We start from the raw sequence: 20,890 nt of genomic DNA on the forward strand, positions 1-20,890 counted from the left end.
TTTAGAATAGGGCAGAACACCCAGTTGGTACCATCCTAGTTTTATTCAGACGATCACAGAAGAGGAGAGGGGAAAACTTGAGAGGCCTACACTTCACTTCCCCTTAACTTTAAAAAGGTATGACTGTTCATCCAGTACCCCGTACTTTTCACAGAAGGGCTGTGCACCAGCAGGACATTACAGCAGTGCTTTAATGGGATGTCCTCCTCACCACTCAAGACCACCCGGAGAGTTCTAGTACCCCACTTGTCTTCTCAGATGACTGCGGAGCACACGAGGGTACAGGAGGTACCAGGAGGCTGGGGTTGGCAGCACCAAAGTGCTCTCCGTCCATATACCGTCTCCTCAGGGGCCTAGTGGGTCCGTTCACTTCCGCCTGTGTTTTTTCTTCTGCTCCTTCCGTTGCTGTGCTCTTTGGTCCTTCTTCATCCTCGAGTCCACCACCTTGAAATGACCTCTGACTCCAGCTGGCCGGCGCACTTTGCGGCCCACGCCTTTTTTGGCTATAACATAGGTGACTTGACGTTTCTCCTTGCCAAGCCCAGCCTTCTTGTAGAGACTGGAAGGGAAGAAACAGGTTGGAGGCTTCCTGCCACTCTTCCAATCCCCTGTACCTTAGTGAGTGACCTCTTCCCCATTACTTACCTTCGAAGCTGTGCCACTTTCTCTCGTTCTGAGATGTCTACTGTGTTCACCACAGCTTCTGCCTTTTTCTTGGTTTGCTCCAGCTTCTTCAGCATCTGTGCAGGGACCTTAGTCAGGCTGACCTCTTCACCTCCCCTGCCCCACCCACCCCTAATCTCAGGCAGCCTCACCACTTACCCTCCGTTTCTTTCTGGCCTTGGCCTCCGCCACTTTCTTAATGGGACGTGCATTGATTTCCCGCCAGCGTTTTCGGTAATGTTCCACCTCCTTCTTGTCAATAGGTAATTGCCGTATCCTGTGCTGCTTTTCCTCCTGCACAAACCACTCAGGAAGCTCCTCTTCCTCCTCGTTGAATGTGTACCTAGGTGAAGAGGACACCAGCCCTGATGACTACAACAGACCTAGAGGAGAAACCACCTGCCTACCCATGCTCCCCATGCCACTTCTCATGATTCTCTGGCCACCTTACCGGCTGAAGGAGTTATCTATGAGATCTCTCTTGGCCTTTTTGGAAGAGGCAATAATAGCACCTAGAGCAAGACCTTCAGGGTCCAGAATCCGATGTTTCGCTAGAGAAGGAAGGAGCAAAGCCAGAGTTCAGTTCCCCACACTGAAGCTTCCAGTCTCTTTGTATTCCACTGGGTGCAGAGCTCTCACCTGGGTCCTCGATGGGCACTACCTCAAAGCTACCATCATCATCTGATGTAGGCCCACGGCGTTGCTTCTTGCCACGCTGTGGTTCCCAACTGCAGAAGAGTATAGGCTGGGTGTGTGTTCCACCATTCCCCACGCCACTCAGACCCACACATACCTCATCTCAACACTGGTTCCTAGTTAAAGCTTGGGGAACTTCTAGAAATCGTACGACACAGGCTGTACTGCCGACCACTTAAACCAGAATCATCAATATTTTTAAAGTTCTCTATTTACCCAACTTTGAAACCCTGAACTAGAGAAATGGTCAGAACCACTGCTTCCTCTTCATTCCTTCTCCCATCAGCTGCACCCACTCACCTCTCTTCATCCTCACTGCTGCTGCTATCACTGTCTGAGCTGCCATCTCTTTCTTCCTCCCCAGGGCCAGTGGCAGCCTCTGTCCCTGGTGGAGCCTCTGCCCCCTTAGGGGCCTCATCTTGGCACCGGGGAGGTGTTCTCTCAGTCTTCACACTGGAAGGTGGAGGTGCCAGCTGCCCCTTCCGACGGCTCTCATACAACAGCTGGGCCTGACTGATCTCCAGGGCCTCGTCAGCATCGTCCTCAATCCCACTGAAGCCATCCTGTGATGGGGGGAATCTTCAGCCCAGCCCCCTGCTCCCAGGGCATGTCCATTCTTGTCTTGGCCCCCAGCCTCCTCTTACCTTTGAGAACCACAGGTTGGCTTGTTCTTCCTGCAGTACCGCCTTTTCCTCCAATGGTACCAGCAATGGATTCTCTTCTTCCTTCTCCTCTTTTTTATTATCTTCTACTTCAGCAAATTGTACACTATAGATCCAAGTAATGTGGGTGAAGGATTAGTGCCCTGGAGGAGGTACTTCCCAGGGAATACTCTTCTTCGGGCCTCAAGCTGAGTGTCCACGTACCCTTTCCCCCTTACCACTTCTGGGCCTTGAGCCTCTGAGGTCCTCCAACTCCTGCCAGCTCCTCTGGATCCAGGTCACTGTCCAGAGATGCATCTTCCTCCTCCTCCACATCTGATATATAGATGTCATCTCTCGGGAGATCAGCCAGAAATGTGTCTGCCACACTCATATCCCCTTGTGTTACCTCCTCTAACAGCTGAAGTTTGACAGAAAAAGAGATCAAGGGTATGTAGAAGAAACATACTGCTTTTCTTCCCTGTGTGTTTTCTCAAGTTTATCCTTAGCAGCATTCTCTGCTAATGCACTGTGGCAAATACGTTACCTCCTTTTACAGACAGGGACGTGATGGGGCTGTTTGAACAGTCCTGTTCTAAGCCAAGTCACTCATCTATCCCACTCAGCTGTCTTGTCCTCAAAGGTAGCAAAAACAGGTTCATGGAAAAGTAACCCCACAGCCAATATAGCATCAAATCTTAACATGATCTAAAACTGTTTTTTTCCCCTGAGAATACAATGTACATATTCCACCGATAACAGGAAAAATTGTTTTTCTTACAAAGGCAATTATCGACCTCAAAATATATCTCATGGCAAAGACAGCTACCAGATGAGTGTTTATTACATCCCAAGGATTATACCTAACCATTTTTTTTTTTAACTGAGGCAAAGAATGGATGAGTGCTTGTCTGCTCCAGGACCACTGTGCTTACTGCCTCTCTGTACCAAAGTTGACCTGGTTTCCTGTTCCCACACAAGCCACAAAGCTCATCTAGTCTGTGACACTGCTTTTATCTGGAAAAGCAGGCTCTCCAGTGTTCAGCAAACAACCCCTAGCTCGGTGCACAAGCTACTAACTTGGTCTTGGTAAACTGAATAACATTGCTTCCTTCTGAGAGAAACCCTTACGAGCTGGTAACCCAGGTCCCCTGGCTACATCTATTATAGCCTAAACTTCCAAAGTGCACCTCTTGGTTTTCATATTCTAGTTCTAGAAGAATAAATCTAAATCTTCTAAAAGCTGAAATCATTTTAGGTGTACTATGTTCCTTTCTGGCTTCTGAGACATGAGTCCTTTGTTCTTTTCCTAATCTCTCAACAAGTCATCGATAAAGAAACCACTGTGAGCCATAATCATTTAACACACTCAAAAAAAAACACCCGAATCCCCCTACCTCCAAATACTCAAACAGATCCTCCTGCCTCCTCACTCTGCCTTACCTGGTGACCCCGGATGGTACGCAGGGAGAACATGCCAGTCTCCCCGTCGTCTGCAATAGAAACCCCGGGAAGATCCATCTTTAGTTCCACACGCTCCCGCTGCTTTCTCTGCTCACGCAGCAGCTTCTTTTTCTTCCTAAGGGGACCGCTTGAGCAATTAAACCTGCCCAGCTGAGAACTCTACCCATGCCTTCCTTCTCCCCCATCCTCACATACTGAGGACAGCTCTGCAGTGGGGCTCCCAAGCTACTCCCTGGCTCCCTCACCTCTTCAATTCCGCCACTTCCTGGGCCTTCATCTCTGCCACTGTACGGTTCAGCTGTTCCTCCTCTTCCTCCTCCTTAGAGGACTGCCTGGCTGTTGACTCCTCCTCATCACCTTCTTCCTCTCCCGAGCTGAGGCTGACAAAACAGTCCAAGGAGTTTGGTTATTTTCCCACACGCTTACCCCCAACATGCAGTCAGCCCCTGCCCTGGTTTAGTTCCCTCCTCACCTGATGTCCAGTGCCTTCGCTTGCTCTCTCAGCTTCTTGGCCACATACCGCCGAAGCTTTGCTCTCCAGTTCAGTAGGGACCTGCCCAGAAATACCATCACTGGCCTTACTGTTTTACTGTCTCCCGCCCCTTGTTTCAGGCCCCACCCCAAATTTCAAGCACAACAGCATCCTATTCCTAGAGATCCAATGTCATGGTCTTCAAAGGCCTTCCCCTGCTTTTGAGGCTTTCAGACACCTGGCACCTACACCCACCCCCAACGCATACCTAAGCTCCTTGCGCCCCAACACTTTGATATCCTGACAGCACACTCGCACGTCCTCAGTGGTGGCTGGATGTTGTGCCAACTCTTCATCATCTAGTGAGATCTGTGGGGGAAGGGAAAGGAGTCGGTTGATTTCCAGACCATGGTTCTGGAGCTTCATTTCACCCCACAAAGTCTGGGGACTCACTTCACTGGCTTTGGAGAGGAAGTCAACAGGGTTGGCAGCTCGGAGAAAGTCAGTGACCGAGGTCCGGTGATACAGAGTGAGATCACCCTCAGCATAGCCTTCAGCCTTGGAAAGGGAAATGAAGAAGGTTGAACAGTCCCTTCTGGGGTGTTTGTCAGATCCACCAGACCTAACCATCCCAGAGTTCCAGGACCTGAGGGTGGCCCCATTCCTCAAACACACCTTTGGCTTTTTCTTAGTAACCAACTCAGTAACAGTCTTGGCCTGAACTTCAACCTCCTTGAAGGCAAATTTGGGGTCAAAGAATTTACTGTCAACTTTGTCCGGAGCCAGAAATCCTAAGATAATATGATATATTAGAAAGTGCTTTGGTAGTGGGAAGACTGCATCAAGAGAAAGAAAACCTGATGCCCACCCTGGCAGACTACAAAGATCTCCGCAGATTCATGGCGAGAGGCTTGGGGCTTGGTGGCCTGGACACGGCGGAACAGCTGCTGGAAGATCCAGAGTAGGGGCTGATAGTCACGGGAACGGAAAACCTTTGTGATGAAGCAGCCACCACGAGCCAGAAAGTCACAAGCCAAACGCAGAGCCATCAGTGTCAAATGGGCTGCAGGAGACAAACAGTTAAGCCAATACCTCTGCAGCCTGAGTGGGCTAGCCTGCTTCCACCCTCATCTCCACAGCCCTCCATCCTGGCACCTTGGGAGTAAGCATCATGGACCCAGCTAGCCCCAACGTTGGGGGCCCCATCATTGAGCACCACATCAACTTTCCAGGTCTTTAGCTCCTTCTTCAAGGCCTACAGAGAAGAAAAAGGGATTATGGTAATAAACAGAAATGGCTATGAATGAAGTCCCTGGTTCAGCCATTTGTCCGCCCAGTCATTTGCTGAGTGCCCCACCATGGACCAATTCCTTTCCACGCACAGAGGATCCAACTGAAAAAACACTATGTCTGTCTTCATGGAACTTACAGTCTACTAATAAGCCCCTTAGAAAGGACTTCACTAAAATCTCTGCATTTCCTCCAATTCCAAACACCTCATTCCTGATGAAGTAAAGCCACCAGGCTTATGGTGGGCCTTGTCCTACAGACACCTTGCAGGCACTGCTCAAAGAGTGATAAACAGGAAAGACTTGCCACCAAGGAATTTGGATGGGAAGAGAGACATGGATGTTTGCATATAAAAGGCTCAAGAAGAAAGTGAGCCATTACCTGCCTACAGCGTTCTGTTGTGATGTCCTCCTGGAGTGTCACCACATTGGGAAGAGGCTTGATTGGAACCAGGTCCACTCCTGGAAGAAATCAGGTCAGGATATTCCAAAACGCTGCCTCGAGGAAGGAGAAAAGAAATGCAGAACACAGTACCTCATACTTCCATTAGCTAAAACACTCAGTCCATCTGTCACTCACCCACAATAAGGCTGGATACAGGCATAAACTTGGCAGCCACCTGCAGCCTACAAAAGACAAAACATTCAAACACCCAGCACTGTTCGTCCCCTTTCGCAATGTCATCTCTAAACCCTGGTGTTAGGTGCCCGTGCCAAGTGCTGTGGCCAGAGTTCGTCATGTATACACATTCCAAACCATTTCTCTGCAGTCTATGTTCTCGAATGCACAGAAGTTCGAGGCTGGCATTACTGTATCTCTCCCTCCCCCAGTGCAACTCAAGTCATGCAAGTCCGAAACACAGCTGCCAGCAGGAGCCACAGGTACCGACTGTTACGCACCATCCCCCTGGCGCAGCACACAGATCCAACAAGGCTCGGGCTTTCTGCAGGAACTGAAAGCGGCGATTCAGCTGGATAAGCTTGAAAGCAGAGCGGGAACGGTAACCTGGAGACACCACAAAATAATAAAGCCCGCGTAGCGCTTTACCAACGGGATTTCTGCTGCCTCACAACCCACCACCCTAACGCGGAAGAAGGCTATGCTGAAAAGGGGAGCGAACCGAAGAAGGTCGTCTCTCGCTGGCTCGAACGTGAACCCTGCGAGCGGCGCGAACCCGGACTCACCGGTCTCCTTCGCCAAGTGATAGAACTTGTCCCGCCGGCCCTTCCCGACCTTGCCCTTCTTGCCCATAGTGGAATGGAGGAGTGTCACTCAACCTGGGGAGAAAGCAGAAATTAGAACATCTCTACCCGGAACACTAGATTCCGCTTTCCGTTCCCCATTTGCCTTAGCAGTAACCTGGGCGCCTCATTCCATTCCACTCCTCTCCACCCAGCACCTTTTCCCCACTGGCGGAGCGGCACATGCAAGCTCAAACCTACTTCCGCTTCCGCCGTTTGTGTCCCCGGCTCTAAGTTTTCCGCCATTTTGAGCGTGGCCACAAATTTTTCTCTATACTCTTGTCTTCAGGTCTTATAAATCGGAAACTGGGACCAGGAGAGCAGATTACTTGAACTAAAAACAACCAACTTTCCAGAAAGCAATATTTAGAAGTTATGTTTCTTCTTCATCCCTTGCCAAGGTTCCTAACCTCGTGTAGCCCCGCCTCCCAATAACGGCCCCCGTTACCCTTTCTCCGCACACCCCGCCCATTGACCCGGAGCTTTTTTCTGCCCGGATCTTAATACCCCAAGCCGTTGCTTCTGCGCCTGCGCGCCAAGAGGGCTCGGATGCCGGCTGTCTCGACGGAAGCGGGAAGATGGCGCTTGACGGACCAGAACAGGTATGGAGGCGGCCGCTGCCGGGCGGGATCCGGGGCTGGATGCGAAGCTGGGGTGATCCGAGATGGGCAGCCAGCTGGGGCAAGGGGATCGGGTGGGTCGGGAGTGGGTGGACCAATCCAGACGGGGGCCGCCTGGGACCGGATCTGCTGTGTCAGCGCCGCCCCCGGCGGGTCAGGGAAGGGCCGGGAGAGGAAGACGGCGGTGGGAGCGGAGTGAGAGGAGCGATGGGAGCGGAACCGGCCTTTCCGCGAATCGCCGGAGACAAGGGCGGTCGTCCTTCTTGCTGAGCCTGTGGTATAATATCTGGGGTTTGTACAGCGCTTGACTCGGTGCAAAGCGCTTCCGGGCGTGTCGTCTCTCGATCCTCCTGAAAGTCTTCTGAGGTAGGCGGCATTCTCATTCTTTTAGTTCAGTCAGAGGGAAATGGAGGGTTCTGAAGACAGGGAGTGAGGGATTAGAACTCAAATCGTAATTCTGCAGAGTTCAAACTGGTTTTATCCCTTGAATGTTTAGCCTGTTTAAATACTTACACTGTGTCTGCAGATGGAGCTGGAAGAGGGGAAGGCAGGCAGTGGACTGCGCCAGTATTACCTGTCCAAGATTGAAGAACTCCAGGTGAGGACAGACTCCAGACAGAGGTCCAGAGGGAGCTAGAAGGGGATGAAGGATTAATGAAGCAGATTTCTACAAATTCTTGTAATTCGGAAAGAAGTAACCAGCCAACAATATAAAGTACATAAAGCTAACAGTCTCTTGTTATTCTCAAGCCCCACCCCTTTGAAAGTAATTGGTATTCACAGCTTGTTACCTTATGACCTCTTCAGGAGTCAAACTTTAACAGGAAAGGTACCCCTAACCAAAAGCCATTCCTTTTGGAAAAAGCCCGAATGAGAATTTCTCATAAAATAGAAGGCATAGGCTCAGGAGATGAGATTTATCAAAGAGGGGTTTGGGCAGAGTTAGAGTGAGGGCTGACAGAAGTAAGCCTGGACAACACTGATTCCATGGGACTGAATTAAAAGGAATTGGGCAATGTGGTGCTCAAGCCTAAAGGGCGAGTAGGGACCATAGAAACAGGGAAAATAATGAATATAAATCAGATGGAGGAAAGCCACGAGGAAAATTCTGAACTCCAGGTATTTTTGCAGGTATTATATTTGGTTTATCATTTTTGAAATGCTTTTATATATAATACCATTTGTTCCTCACAATAGTCCTGAAAATCAAGGCAGGATAGATGACACTATACCCCCTTGTGGTTTGGTAACAGATCTAGACCTTTTAAGTGGCTTTCCGTAGCTTTACTTAGCTGTTTAATTGACAGCAGTGGAGCAGTAACTTAGGCTTCTGGCTTAAAGATCTTCCCACTGTACCATGTTACTGCCCTGCAAGAAATGGACTACAAAAGCCAGCTGTAACTTTTCTCCATTAGGGTTTGTTATTCCTGGACCAGTGTTAGACAAGCAGCCTTTTTTGATGACTGCCCTAGGCCCCAGAGGGACTCTTGGAGGAAAGGACAGGGTCATTGGGCTCATCCTGGAGAATTAGAAACAATGTGCAGGTGTCCTGTGCTCTTCCCTGACTCAGCTCATACCAGCCTGTGAAGGTCATGGCCAGGATCTTAACCTCTTAGTATTTTCTGCCCTTTGTTTTTTGTCTTACACAGCTGATTGTGAATGATAAGAGCCAAAATCTCCGAAGGCTGCAGGCGCAGAGAAATGAGCTTAATGCAAAAGGTGAAGGGAGGATGATGGGAAGTGTGGACAGTTGGTCTAAGGTCTGAGTGTTCAGAGCTCCCCAAAGTAGTCTTTACATTGGCGCTTAGTGATTTCTCCCCAAGCAAGGTGATGCTTTAGACCTTCATTATGTAATCGTTCACACCCATGTCTACTTAGCCCCATTGTCAACCCTTTAAAGACGTGAGTGAGTGACTTTTTCGGCTTTCCCTCAAGATGGAGCTTAGTTCTTGCATATTGAATTGAGCAGTGGGGGCAGGGACACTTAAGCAGCTGGGTGGAGAACTATGTTTGTTTCCCATCTAGTTCGCCTGTTGCGGGAGGAGCTACAGCTGCTGCAGGAACAGGGCTCCTATGTGGGGGAAGTAGTCCGGGCCATGGACAAGAAGAAAGTGTTGGTTAAGGTAAAGACAGCAGGATCCCAGGGACTAGCCCATTGCCCGCTGCATTCCTGTACCTTTGTGTGTAGCCTTTCAAAGACTGTTTTCTCATGTTATGTAGGATTCATGGATCTTCATGGGTGAGGTTAGTGATGTGGTGGCTGTCAGGGGAGGTCACAAGCCCTTGTTCCTTTAGGTACATCCTGAGGGCAAGTTTGTCGTAGATGTGGACAAGAACATTGACATCAATGATGTGAGTGCAGCAGGCAAGGTGGGAGGTCAGGGTCAGCTCTCACCGCACCACTTCTTGAAACACTGTCCCCTTCCCCAGGTGACACCCAATTGTCGGGTGGCTCTAAGAAATGACAGCTACACCCTGCACAAGATCCTGCCCAACAAGGTTGACCCACTGGTGTCACTGATGATGGTGGAGAAGGTACCAGATTCAACTTATGAGATGATTGGTGGGCTGGACAAGCAGATCAAGGAGATCAAGGAAGTGATTGAGCTGCCTGTTAAGCATCCAGAGCTCTTTGAGGCACTGGGCATTGCGCAGCCCAAGGTGAGAAACAGGACTTCTATGCAGGACTGTGCTATTCTGGTACTCCTCGAGCCCCAAGACCTCTGGCAAACCAAGTGCAGGGTAGACTGGGGCATTCTTAAGCTGGCCCTCCCACTGAAGAGCTGGGAGTGATGCTGCCAGGTACTGGGGTCATGTGCATAAGAGCTCCAGAAGGGACCTTAATGTTCATGTTTTGTATCCCTGGGGTCTTCTAGCACAGAACATGTACTCAGTAAAATTCATTGAATGAACCTTGGGGGCTGGCTTTCTGCCCTGACCCCTGAGTCTTGCCGTTTGTCTTTAGGGAGTGCTGCTGTATGGACCCCCTGGTACCGGGAAGACACTGTTGGCCAGGGCTGTGGCCCATCATACAGACTGTACCTTTATTCGTGTCTCTGGCTCTGAACTGGTACAGAAATTCATTGGTGAAGGTAATTGTTCTAGAAACATGAAAACGAAGCAGAAGTTGGGGTGGAGGTGAGGGTAGGGAATTCATTGGCATCTTTATGCCACCTTGGCCTCTGAACAGGGGCAAGAATGGTGAGGGAGCTGTTTGTCATGGCACGAGAACATGCGCCATCCATCATCTTCATGGACGAAATTGACTCCATTGGCTCCTCCCGGTTGGAGGGGGGTTCTGGAGGGGATAGTGAAGTGCAGCGCACAATGCTGGAGTTGCTCAACCAATTGGACGGCTTTGAGGCTACCAAGAATATCAAGGTATGATGGGCTTGGCCACGGGATGAGCCAGAAGAGGGCCCTTAGGGCCTGCGGCCTGAGGAAGGGCTGAGCTGATCCCACCCCCTTTCTCCAATCAGGTTATTATGGCTACTAACAGGATTGATATCCTGGATTCAGCGCTGCTTCGCCCTGGGCGCATTGACAGGAAGATTGAATTCCCACCCCCTAACGAGGAGGTTTGTGATGAGAGCACTGGGAGTGGCCCTGGCTGTGGGGAAGGCCCAGGCTCAGGCTCTTCCTGTCCCATCTCTAGGCCCGGCTAGACATTTTGAAGATCCATTCTCGGAAAATGAACCTAACCCGGGGAATCAACCTGCGAAAAATTGCTGAACTCATGCCAGGAGCATCAGGGGCTGAAGTGAAGGTAACTAGAGAACCCAAGGCAGTGGGTGGAGGTGTGAGGGTGTAAGTTCAGGGGCACAGCAGCAGCGCCTGTCTTTTTGCCCCGCTCAGGGTGTGTGCACTGAGGCTGGCATGTATGCCCTACGAGAGCGGCGGGTCCACGTCACCCAGGAGGACTTTGAAATGGCAGTAGCCAAGGTACAGGCCTCCATCTTTGCCTTTGCTGACGGAGGCTCTGGAGCAGTGGAGTTAGGGTGTGTTCACCCAGCATATGACGTAATGCTCTCTCTCTCTCCAGGTCATGCAGAAGGATAGTGAGAAAAACATGTCCATTAAGAAGCTCTGGAAGTGAGGTGGATGTCTTTTTATGTGGATCCCTCAAATAAAGCTCTGCCGGACAAGCCCTTTAGGATTTCAGTCTGTTAATGAGGGGCCACACTGTTCAATGACTGGGTCTGCTACCATCAATAAAGAAAGATTTATTTATTACGAAATCCCCAAATCTGCCAAAATGGCACTTGCCAAGCCCTGAGCCCACCCTCCTAACCAAGCTGCAGAGGGCAGCAGTGCTCCCCACCTCCCCCTGCCCTCCACCAACCACACACACCCGTGCCTCAGGCCACACCAGAGAAGTCCTCGCTCCAGGTTTACCGCCCTGGGCACAAGAGCTGGGATGGCAGCCATCTGGCATTGCAGGAGATGATGGCGGCCAGAGCCGCTTGCATAGATTGAGGGAAGAAAATAAGGAAGGAGGCACCAGACAGGGCTCCCTGAAAATCCCAGCTTACCCCTGTACAAAAAATGGCTCCCGCATAGAAAACCTGCTCCCCAAATAGTGCAAATGCCCAAAGGAAAGGGAAAATACCAGCCACAAGGCTGGGCTGGTTGGAATGACAAAGAACTTTGGTTTAGAAAGGCTAGGAAGGGTGTGAGCTGTGCCCCTCTTCCTTGCCCAGCTCCCCGAAGCCAGCTCTGAAACTCGCCCCCAGGGGGAGTCTGTAAACAAGCAAAGCCAGTGTCCTTTGGTTCTGAGAAGTCCCCATCACAATGTCAAAGCCTGGCCTCCAGGAGTCCTACTTGGGCCTGCCTGCAGGGGGCAGAGGAGGCATCTGTTGTGAACCCAGTTAAAGCCAACATGTAAAGTAAGAGGGCTTTGGGGACCAAGCAATGAGGCATCCTATCACTACATTTATGAAACTAAAGCTGGGGAGCAGACGGTGACAGGAGACGACACTCCTTCACACCATCCTTTTCCCCATGTCTGCAGCCCCAGAGGATGGTCGCCTTCCAGGCTGAGGGGTCCCTGAGCAGTTAGGTCAGGCGGATTCCCAGCACCTGTTCCAGTTCCTGCCTCCGCTGCTGCACCTGGAGAAGAGACCAGCAGGCAGCTGAGGCCTCTGCTGCTCTCGCGCCACAGGAGGGCAAACAGGCAGAGCCTCACCTTGGCAAAGATATGCCTCCCCACTGCTTCCTGGGCCCAGGGCTGGTGGTAGAACGCAGCTCGTCTCTCCTCCTCAGGATTCCCGATCACATCGGTGATGATCTGCGAAGAGCCAGGGGGAAGGCAACAGCATGATTCCCTCCCCTGAACCAATCTGCCCATTACCGGAAAAATGGTGATAGGGGTAAAAATCACTCAGTGCTTAACGGGATCGACCTCAGTAAAGAGGACCCTACCTTGAGGTCTCGGCGCTGGGAACGGAGCCATTCCTGGATGAAGTCCTGGGGGTCAGTGCTAAAACTAAGCATGAAATCCCTCTGAGTCTTCAGCTGGTTGATTGACTCAATGGTCTCATGAATCTGGGGAAAATGGTACATGTATCAGGCTGGCCCCACCCCCAAAGGGGTATATTTCCAGGCAGGCCCAACCCAAAGGACGCGAGATCCTGTTCCAAGGGTTAGTACGGTTACTGCCTACCCCCATCTTGGGCCCCAATGGAGGCTGGAGGCAGAGGGCCCACCTTGACGTCCAGGGAGGCAATCTCCTGCTGATTGGTGGTAGAGGCCAGAAAATTGCTCATCTGGGCCTTAAGTGGGTCATCCACCTCCACATCAATGTCATAACAGGCTGTCTTCTTCTGGTCATTAGGGTCCACACTGTAGGCAGCACAGGAGGGGAAGGGTGAGCACACAGCTGTATCCATACCCCACCTGGGCCACACCTGCACATAGTGAAAACAAGAGACCACGCCTGCTACTGCTCTTTAGCTTCAGACCAGGTGAAAGGTGAACAGCTCTTTGAAGTCCTTTCACTTACCTGATGACATGGTTGATAACAATGGGGTCTGGATGCTGCAGCAGCCCAGCCAGCTTTATAGGAATCTCAGAGAAACGGAGACGGCCACAGCTGAAGATCTGGAGAGAACATCAAAGGCTTGCTGATGGCTTTGAGGGCACGGGGGAAGAGGACCGTCTCTGGGTCAGTGTGAAGAATGAGGCCAAGGAAGAGCCCAGCAAGGCTCTGAGCAGTAGGCAAGGTGGGCTGCGTGACTAGAGGGCCGGTGTGGTGGCTAACCTGGCGGAAGTAGCGGTTGCAGTTGATGTATTCTCGTTCGTGCCCGTCCTGCAGCTGGTTGTGTTTGATGTAAAGCCATAGGGCCTGCATGATGGCTGCCCTCGTCTGTGTGTGCACCCCTAGTAGCCTTGCCAACCGAGGGTCCAACTTGTACTGGGGAGGCTGGGGACAGACAGGATTCAGAGGACGGGTTTTTGTGAGAAGATGAAGTGGAAGAAGAGTACAGGCAGGGTTTTACAACAGGAACCTGTTCCCCCCGCCCAGAGGACTCCCTGTGGCCCCAGGACACGTCACCTGATGATCCAGCATGAGCAGAAGGGTACACTTGACGTTGAGGTCTCCAGGCCGTTTCACCTGGAAGCCATCTGTCTCCTGGGTGGTAGGCATCCGGTGCCACTGGCAGGGGGGAGGGGAGAACTCTTTCACCAAAGGGTGGGCACAAACACACACCTGGCCCTCCCAGGGGCCCAAGACCATTTCTCTGCCCAACAGCAGGTTAGCCTATGCTCCCCATGCCCCAGACTGCTCACCTCCACCAGATGGTTGTCTGGCCCATACAGCTCCTTATCCAGCTCAATAACAAGACTCTTAAAGAATGACGAAAACTTCCTCTTCTGTTTGCTAGGCTGGAGACAGAAAAGGGTATGAGATGGGGTTGGTGCTAAGCTCTAAAACCTAAACCACCCTAAGCCCCAAAATGAGGAATACTATTTCCACATTGAAGCCCAGGATACCGAAGATTCATGGGCCCTGTAAGCAGCAGCTGGACTCTGGGAAAAGCAAGAGACTGCAGGCAGGGAAAGGGCTGTCTATGCAGCGCCACTGAGACAATACAGGACTAAATAGAAAAGGGTACCCCTTCCTTGAGACACTTCACTGCCATCTAAAGGAGAACTGCTCTAACAACTGCACAAATCTTCAACCACTAACTAGCCTGGAGTCCTGCAAAGCACAACCATGAGCAGCGCCCTCTCCCTCAGGCAGGTCTTCTATGAGAGTACCCAAGTGCCTGGCCCGTTTTAAACCTACACAGGCCACTCCCCCACCCCACACCAGATACCTCCTTCTCCAACTCACGTCCTCCAGCAGTTTTCCCTCCACTCGGAGTTCCCAGGAAGCCACCTTGTCCCCTGCTGGGGTTCCCCCAGGAGTCCCCGCAGTTCCTGCACTATCACCTTCTGCCTTGCTGGGACTGAACGTGTTGGAAATATAAATCCGTAGCTTTCGTTTTTGCTAAGGAGAGAAAGACAACCAGCTAGAGGTAGAGCAACGTGTTAGAAAACACCACCATGTTAGGCACCAGGAACCGAAAGTAGAAAATTCCAGTCCAGCCTTCAGGACCTCACAATATAATGGGGGAGACATACACATTACCAACAATTCTGACACATGGGATCAGTGGCGTGAAAGCTACAAACTGGGTGCTACTGGGCAAATCGGAAGCCTCTGGCTCATATTTTCAATGAATCAAAACATCCATATGGCCCCAGAATAACCTCATCTGAAAAGCCTTACCACTCACAGTCTGTCTTAGATTATTATTAAAAGAAAGAAAGAAAAAGCTTCTCTAGGGATAGGGAAGGAGATAGGAACTGTCCTTATTTACCCTCTAGTCTTGCCTTTCAAACTTCTGACCATAATCTGTAAGATTTATATTTTAACTCATGACCCAGTTTACTTACATACATACATGTGGTCACGTGTGCATGTGGACACACACACACACACACACACCCTACCCCTATCTGAAAGAAAAATGTCTTACATACATACATGTGGTCATGTGTGCATGTGGACACACACACACACACACACCACCCCACCCCCCTACCCCTATCTGAAAGAAGAATGTCACGAATGTTTACTACTATGGTTAAGTTCTACTCTGAAGTGTTACTGTAATTTCTATTTTATATTTCATTGAAAACATGCTTGCCCACATTAAACTGAATCCAAGCTCCACTAACTGGCTGCATCGTGTAGTGTGAAAAATCCCACTCCAGCCCAATGCAAACCCTTGCCTGGCCCCTGAAAAACACCAGGGACAGGCAGAGAAGTTTGGGAAGGCCCAGGAGCAGCCAGGCTGCACACACCGTCAGAGGTTTTTTGATGGCCTCCTGGATCTCCATCCGCTTTCGAGCAATGGTCTGGTCCAGCTTCCGCTCAAAAGCCAAAAGATCCATGTATGCCTGGGACTCTGGAACAAGCTCCCGAATCTGGAAGAAGGGAGGAGGAGTTCACCAGCTTGTTTCAGCCTCAGAGCTGGTTCCTTCCTTCGCCATCCCAGGGGTGAGGGAGACTGCCTCCACCGGCAGCAAGTCAGCCACTGGGCAGGCCTCCTGGGCCCCCTCCCAACATACTCACTCGCTGAGGTAGAACCTTATCTGCCATCTTCCTCCTCTTTAACCTAGGGAAGACAGAACCCATTTATGAGGTTGAGAGTTGAAATGCCCCATCCCTGCCCCCAGCACCCAGTGTCCCCATCCCCAGGACACTCCCCAAAGAGAACAAAGAATCTTCCTCAGTCACTGCAGCTCTTAGGACAGAAGGAAGTTACCACTAGAGCTGTACTGGGAAGAGTGGGAGAAACTGGTCTTACCCCCGGCGTTGGGTGGGCATCGGGGGCTGGGCCTGGGGCACGAGCAGGCGTTTTCGGAATGGGTCCATCATGGTGGGTGGCATGCCAGGTCGAAGTGGAGCAGCTGTGCCAAATGGGGAGCCAGCAGGGGGTCCCACCTGCAAGCCAGCCATGGGCATCCGGCTCCCTGGTGACATGCCAGGCCGCTGCAGAAAGTGAGTCAATGGGGGCGCATAATTCAGTGGCAGGCTCCTATGAGGCCTATAGCCCATTCCTTCCATCCCTCTTCTCAGCCAGGTATGACCCTGAGCAGCACAATGCAGAGCCTGGGCTGGAGGACCAGGAACAAAGGGGAGCAGGCAACCGGGCAGAGGTGTAAACCACACCTTCCCCGCCCCCTTCACCGCCTGGCAGCTGTGCCAGCGAATGAGTCCTGCCTGAGCCCAGGGGGCGGGAGGAGAATCCTACCCTCAGAGGGAAGGGCCTAGGGGTTTTTCAGGGCCCACCACCATCTTGCAGCCCTAGCACGCCACACCTCACTGGGACTGGCCAGCTGTGAGGCACTCTTGAGGCCCTGAGGTGGTGCCACCAAGCACCCTCCTCCTTCCAACCCAGAGAGAGAAGCACAGCATGGAGGGGAGGCATGGGGGCGATGTCACAGCCAGGTGGACGGGTGTAGTGTGATATGGGCAGGCTGACAGGGCAGAACCCTGTCACCAGCCTGGTAGGTGACTGAGGGAAGAAAGGCAGTCCAGCGGGCAGGCAAGCCCGCGAGGCAGCAGCATTCCAGGTGAGCATGCTGCAACAGGATGGCTTGGAACTTGTCTCAGCTGGTGGGGGTGGCCTCAGGCAGAGCAGAGACCATCTGGTCACCATATGGCCCCTATGCACAACCCAGAACCGGACCCTTCTCTCACCTCCCAACTGCCCAGCCTCCTATGCCTATGCCAAAAGACCCCCAAAGGGAAGCTATGGCTCCTGGGTGGCCTATGGGGGAGAGAGCAGCTGGCACCTGGACTCTGTCCGGGGTCCATATACCAGCTGGCACTTGGGGCTGGCTTGGGCTCAACTCAACCCTTGCAATCCCAAACCAGAGACTGCAGGTAAGAGTATCTTGGGATGCAGGGATCAGAGTCATAAAGTCAGCAGAGGAATCTGGGTGACAGAAATGGTTTCTTTAGAAGCCTGCAGAAGGAATTCCCATCGAGGTCCAGCTCCCTGACTCTTCTGTGGAGCCCATCTGGGAGTAACCTCCACCCCCTGCCCCCCTTCCCCATGGCTGCTGCCTGCAAGGCCTGTTTGGCAGCTCTGCCTTGCACACACTGTCCCTGGCAGCTTCACAGGGCTGGCCTCAGGGCCCAGATTATGCAACCAGTTCAACCAGCCAACCACGCCAAGCTGGGAGGGGACTCATACCAAATCAAAGGATCCCCTCCCTGGCCTCAGCATCATGGAGACTCAACGCTCCCTCCACCTCTTCATCTAACACTAAACCCATGTTCTCACCACAGAGCGCCATACTCGTGACCCCTTAGGCAGGTTCAGACTCAGAGACAGACAGAAATATGACCCAGAGATGTGGGGAAGGGGAGGTGGGAGGGAAGCATCTGCGCTCAACATGAGGGCTAACGACCTTAGGAGGCCTTCCAGAAGTCTCTCCTCATCAGAAAGAGATTCATCTGAGCTGCTAAAAAGCAAAAGACAGCCTGTTTCTCTGCCTTAATGAGCCATGGCCAGAGATTACAGAAAAAACTGAGGGTAGCCACAGTTGTAAGCCCAGGCCCCAGGCATCCTGGGTGGGTTTTCCTGAGCTGAAGGGGAGGAACAACTGAAGCAGCAGGAGTAAGCTGGGGCTCTGTGGTCCCCCAGAAGCCACTCACTGGGGTTTTACAAAACCTCAGCACCACCCAGCCCTCCTAGGCAAGTACTCCCTGAACAGGAAGTCCCAAGACAGGGCAGCACAGGCAGGACCCAGAATAGGCCCCACCCAGTCATCTGCTCCAGACTTCCCAGGTGCAGAGCCCCCTGCTGCCCAACTGCTCCCAAGAGAGAGAAGGGGCCCAGGGGAAGGCTGCTTGCAGTTCATGAAGTCCCAGCGTGGCCTTGCCAAGCTCCACACCTGGGCTCTGAAGCACCAGTAACTCTTCCTCTTCCAAAAAACAACCCAAGAGTTAAAAGTAAAAGAAAAGAGATTAAAGAAAATCTCAGGCTCCCTAACTCCCCACCTGCAGCAAAGCTAGATAGGCCCAGCTAGGTGCCCTGAACCTCAGAACTGTACAACATCTCCAGAGTAATTCCAGCAATATGAATTTTGTGTTTTTTTCCCTCTAAGTTCCTCAGTTGACTGAGATCCACAGCTCACAATACTGTCTGGAGGGAGGTGGGTCATCACTTCTCCCCTTTCAATAGGCTCCCCATTTGCCCAAACTGGGCCCTGAAAGCTTTGTTCTTCCAGCTCACCTCACGCACCCTGACACACAGGAACCCCTTTGCCCCTCCGTTCTCCAGGAAGTCACACAACTGGTCTTGGAAAGAGGCCAAGCAGGGTCTTCCCTCTCCCCATATATCTTTACTAACCCTCCCTGGAAAAGGAGGCAGTGGTGATGAGAAGCTTGTGGGATAGGAAGCAGAGGCTCAGCGCCTTTCCAGTTCCCCACCCCTAGTATCCCAGGGCTAACCAGCCAGCCAGCTGGGCCTTGCCACGGGCCCAAGGCTACTCCCTGCAAACTACTGTGGAATCCATCCTCTCAGAGCTTTCCCAAGGCACAGTTCCCATGGGCTGCAAGCTAAAAAGACTGGAGAGGCTTCTGTCTTCCTTAGCACCTTCCCAGGCCAAAGGCCCAGAGAGAGGCTCCCAGGCCAGGCCTCAGCTAGCTGGCCCAAGGGCTGCAAAGATTGAGGTAGGGATCCCTCAGTGACACCTTGAGCCCATGAATACCCAAGGGGTAGAACAAGATGGGAAAGACAGACCCCAGGTCTCTATCTGTCAATACCCGGGCCCTTTGTCTTCTTTAGAGGAAGGAGGGAAAATGAGGGGTAAGGGGGGGAAATCATCGTCCCCAGTTAAATCGTCTCTTTAGAAAGTGAGGGCCGCGGGCCCAGAGATGATATGCATACCCTGCTCTCTATAAGGATCCATTTCTGGGACCTCTACCTGGAGACATGAGGCTGGAACAAAGAAAGCCAAGCTTCTTTGGGAGATTAGCAAGAAGCCAGTGCCAAATGCTGGGCACATGGGTTGGGATATGGCATTGTTAGAATCTAAAGACTAAATTAAAGTGGCGAGGGAGCAGGAAAAGGATGGCCATCCCAAGCTTTCTGGGACAACCAGAAACAACAGACTAGGAGACTGATGAGCACCGCCAGCAGGCTGAGCTCCACACACACTGACCCCACGGACTGAGTCTCTGCCTCTCAATGGCCTTTGAAGCTACAACCTAAGAAGCTCTCCATGAAGCCAATCCCCAAAGGTGTCAGGACGGAACCCTTTGAGGCAACTCTGGCAGGGTTCTCCAGCCCCAGACCAGCAGGGCTCAGTGGAGCTTCTCGGCTCCTCCAGAGTAACCAACTCTTGGACATTATGACACCAGGCAGAAAGCCAAAAGGAGTCTGCCCAGATGGACTGGGTTTTCCTCCTTCCTCAGGCCTGGCCACCACCATCTCTGGTCTAACCCAAAGTCATCCCATGCAAAGGCTCCTGGGCCTGACTGAGGACTAGACTACCCCCCACAGGCTGGAATCCCCCCCTTGCCCTATCCTTGGCCTCCCACACCATGGGAAACCAGGCACTTCTTCCTCATTAGCAGCTGGGAGCCATCTCAGACACGCTAGAACTCTGCCAGTTCCCAACTAGAAAAAAAAACCGAGCAGAACTGGAGTGGAACGAAGGGTAACCCTGGTTCCTCAGTGAGGGCCCTTTTCCAAAACTTTCTCAGCATTCCCAGGTCCCCCCAACCCCAGCATCTACACTCTACTTTCTCAACCTACCCATGCACAACTCACTAGGTCCAACAACTCTTTCATCTCTGTTACTCAGAATCCCTGTTCCAAGGAAGTCCCCCAGCCCCTCCCAACTGCTTCAAACCCTCCGCCCCAAAGTCTTCCTCCCAACTCCTCCACCATCACCTATCCGAGCCCGAGGGTCCCTGGCCTTGCCCTTCAGCCTGTCCCGTGCACTCTGCAAGCAGGACCCCTGTGCCCGCAGTCCAGGCCCTCACTCGCGGCCTCCTCGGCCCCCTGCCCCAGGCCTGCTCGCGAGGCCGCCCGCCTGTCCGTCCTCCTCACCTGGTACTGCGCCGCAGGGCCCGCAGGGCCCATGGGGCGGAAGGCGGTGGCTCCGGGGCCCCCCACGCCTCCAGCCGGCCCCGGCCCCCTGAGCGCTGGTCCGGGCAACATGCCGGGTCCCGCTGGCGGAGGCGGCGCTCCCAGGGCCGCGGCAACTGCGCCGCTGCCAGGGCTCAGAGGGGGTAGCGGGAACCCGCCCGCGCCACGGCCCGACATCGTTCCGTCCCGTCCGGCGGTGTCGCGATCCGGCTCCGGGCTCCGGACTCCGTGCCGAGTCCGCTCCGCGTTCCGCGCTCCGGGACTTCCCGATCTAAATTCCGGGTTCTGGGATTTGTTGATCCGGGTTCCGGGATTTCCTAATCTAAATTCGCGAGTTCCTCACAGACCCGGTTTGGGGCAGGGCCGATCCTGATTCCGGTCCTGCCCGGAAAATTCCAGATCCGGGATCTGCTTCGGGCCCGCTGCCGCCCCCGTCCTCCGGAGCTTTGGCCACCCGAGTCCACTTACCCAGAGGTAGCAACTAACTCCGAACCCCCACCAACCAGCCCAGCACAAGGCCCTGCCTATATCCGGCAGCCCAATGCCAGGATGCCTCCTCAAATCCCGCCCCTCGCGAGACCCGCCCTCCGCAGGCACCGCCCCTAACTGCCAGCCGCAGAGGCCCGCCCACACCCCTTGGGCC

General features: G+C 52.7%; 3 protein-coding genes across 6 annotated transcripts; 1 reads left to right on the forward strand and 2 right to left on the reverse strand.

Annotated features, from left to right (window-relative positions):
* Positions 1 to 24: 24 nt before the first annotated feature.
* Positions 25 to 6,993, reverse strand: FTSJ3 (FtsJ RNA 2'-O-methyltransferase 3). Of its 3 annotated transcripts, none has more exons than XM_073235767.1 (21): positions 6,975 to 6,993; positions 6,411 to 6,503; positions 6,126 to 6,231; positions 5,806 to 5,852; positions 5,608 to 5,687; positions 5,092 to 5,191; positions 4,805 to 4,999; positions 4,612 to 4,727; positions 4,390 to 4,494; positions 4,205 to 4,305; positions 3,937 to 4,017; positions 3,710 to 3,844; positions 3,444 to 3,579; positions 2,240 to 2,421; positions 2,004 to 2,127; positions 1,660 to 1,922; positions 1,303 to 1,391; positions 1,115 to 1,214; positions 823 to 1,006; positions 646 to 740; positions 25 to 559 (listed from the first exon to the last, which is right to left on the reverse strand). In XM_073235767.1, exons 2-21 carry the CDS (start codon positions 6,475 to 6,477, stop codon positions 367 to 369), a joined length of 2,499 nt encoding a protein of 832 aa, XP_073091868.1. In that variant the 5' UTR covers positions 6,478 to 6,503; positions 6,975 to 6,993; the 3' UTR covers positions 25 to 366. The 3 variants fall into 3 exon arrangements, with proteins under 3 accessions (XP_073091868.1, XP_017525071.1, XP_017524999.1); XM_017669582.3 differs by lacking the exon at positions 6,975 to 6,993 and adding an exon at positions 6,669 to 6,783; XM_017669510.3 differs by lacking the exon at positions 6,975 to 6,993 and adding an exon at positions 6,586 to 6,666.
* PSMC5 (proteasome 26S subunit, ATPase 5) lies at positions 6,943 to 11,234 on the forward strand. 2 transcript variants are annotated; one of them, XM_017669960.3, is made up of 12 exons: positions 6,943 to 7,069; positions 7,614 to 7,685; positions 8,737 to 8,806; positions 9,113 to 9,210; positions 9,383 to 9,439; positions 9,518 to 9,748; positions 10,053 to 10,179; positions 10,278 to 10,468; positions 10,567 to 10,665; positions 10,743 to 10,853; positions 10,943 to 11,029; positions 11,130 to 11,234. In XM_017669960.3, exons 1-12 carry the CDS (start codon positions 7,046 to 7,048, stop codon positions 11,181 to 11,183), a joined length of 1,221 nt encoding a protein of 406 aa, XP_017525449.1. In that variant the 5' UTR covers positions 6,943 to 7,045; the 3' UTR covers positions 11,184 to 11,234. The 2 variants fall into 2 exon arrangements, with proteins under 2 accessions (XP_017525449.1, XP_017525520.1); XM_017670031.3 differs by lacking the exon at positions 6,943 to 7,069 and adding an exon at positions 7,216 to 7,453.
* A 61-nt stretch (positions 11,235 to 11,295) lies between these two features.
* Positions 11,296 to 20,780, reverse strand: SMARCD2 (SWI/SNF related BAF chromatin remodeling complex subunit D2). Its single transcript, XM_036997120.2, has 13 exons — positions 20,209 to 20,780; positions 15,946 to 16,130; positions 15,711 to 15,753; positions 15,440 to 15,562; positions 14,424 to 14,579; positions 13,877 to 13,972; positions 13,641 to 13,742; positions 13,347 to 13,508; positions 13,089 to 13,186; positions 12,793 to 12,928; positions 12,509 to 12,631; positions 12,273 to 12,374; positions 11,296 to 12,196 (listed from the first exon to the last, which is right to left on the reverse strand). Exons 1-13 carry the CDS (start codon positions 20,422 to 20,424, stop codon positions 12,143 to 12,145), a joined length of 1,596 nt encoding a protein of 531 aa, XP_036853015.1. The 5' UTR covers positions 20,425 to 20,780; the 3' UTR covers positions 11,296 to 12,142.
* Between the last annotated feature and the right edge of the window lie 110 nt (positions 20,781 to 20,890).

This window comes from Manis javanica, chromosome 4 (genome assembly GCF_040802235.1).
Source record: "Manis javanica isolate MJ-LG chromosome 4, MJ_LKY, whole genome shotgun sequence".
Taxonomy (NCBI): Eukaryota; Metazoa; Chordata; class Mammalia; order Pholidota; family Manidae; genus Manis; species Manis javanica.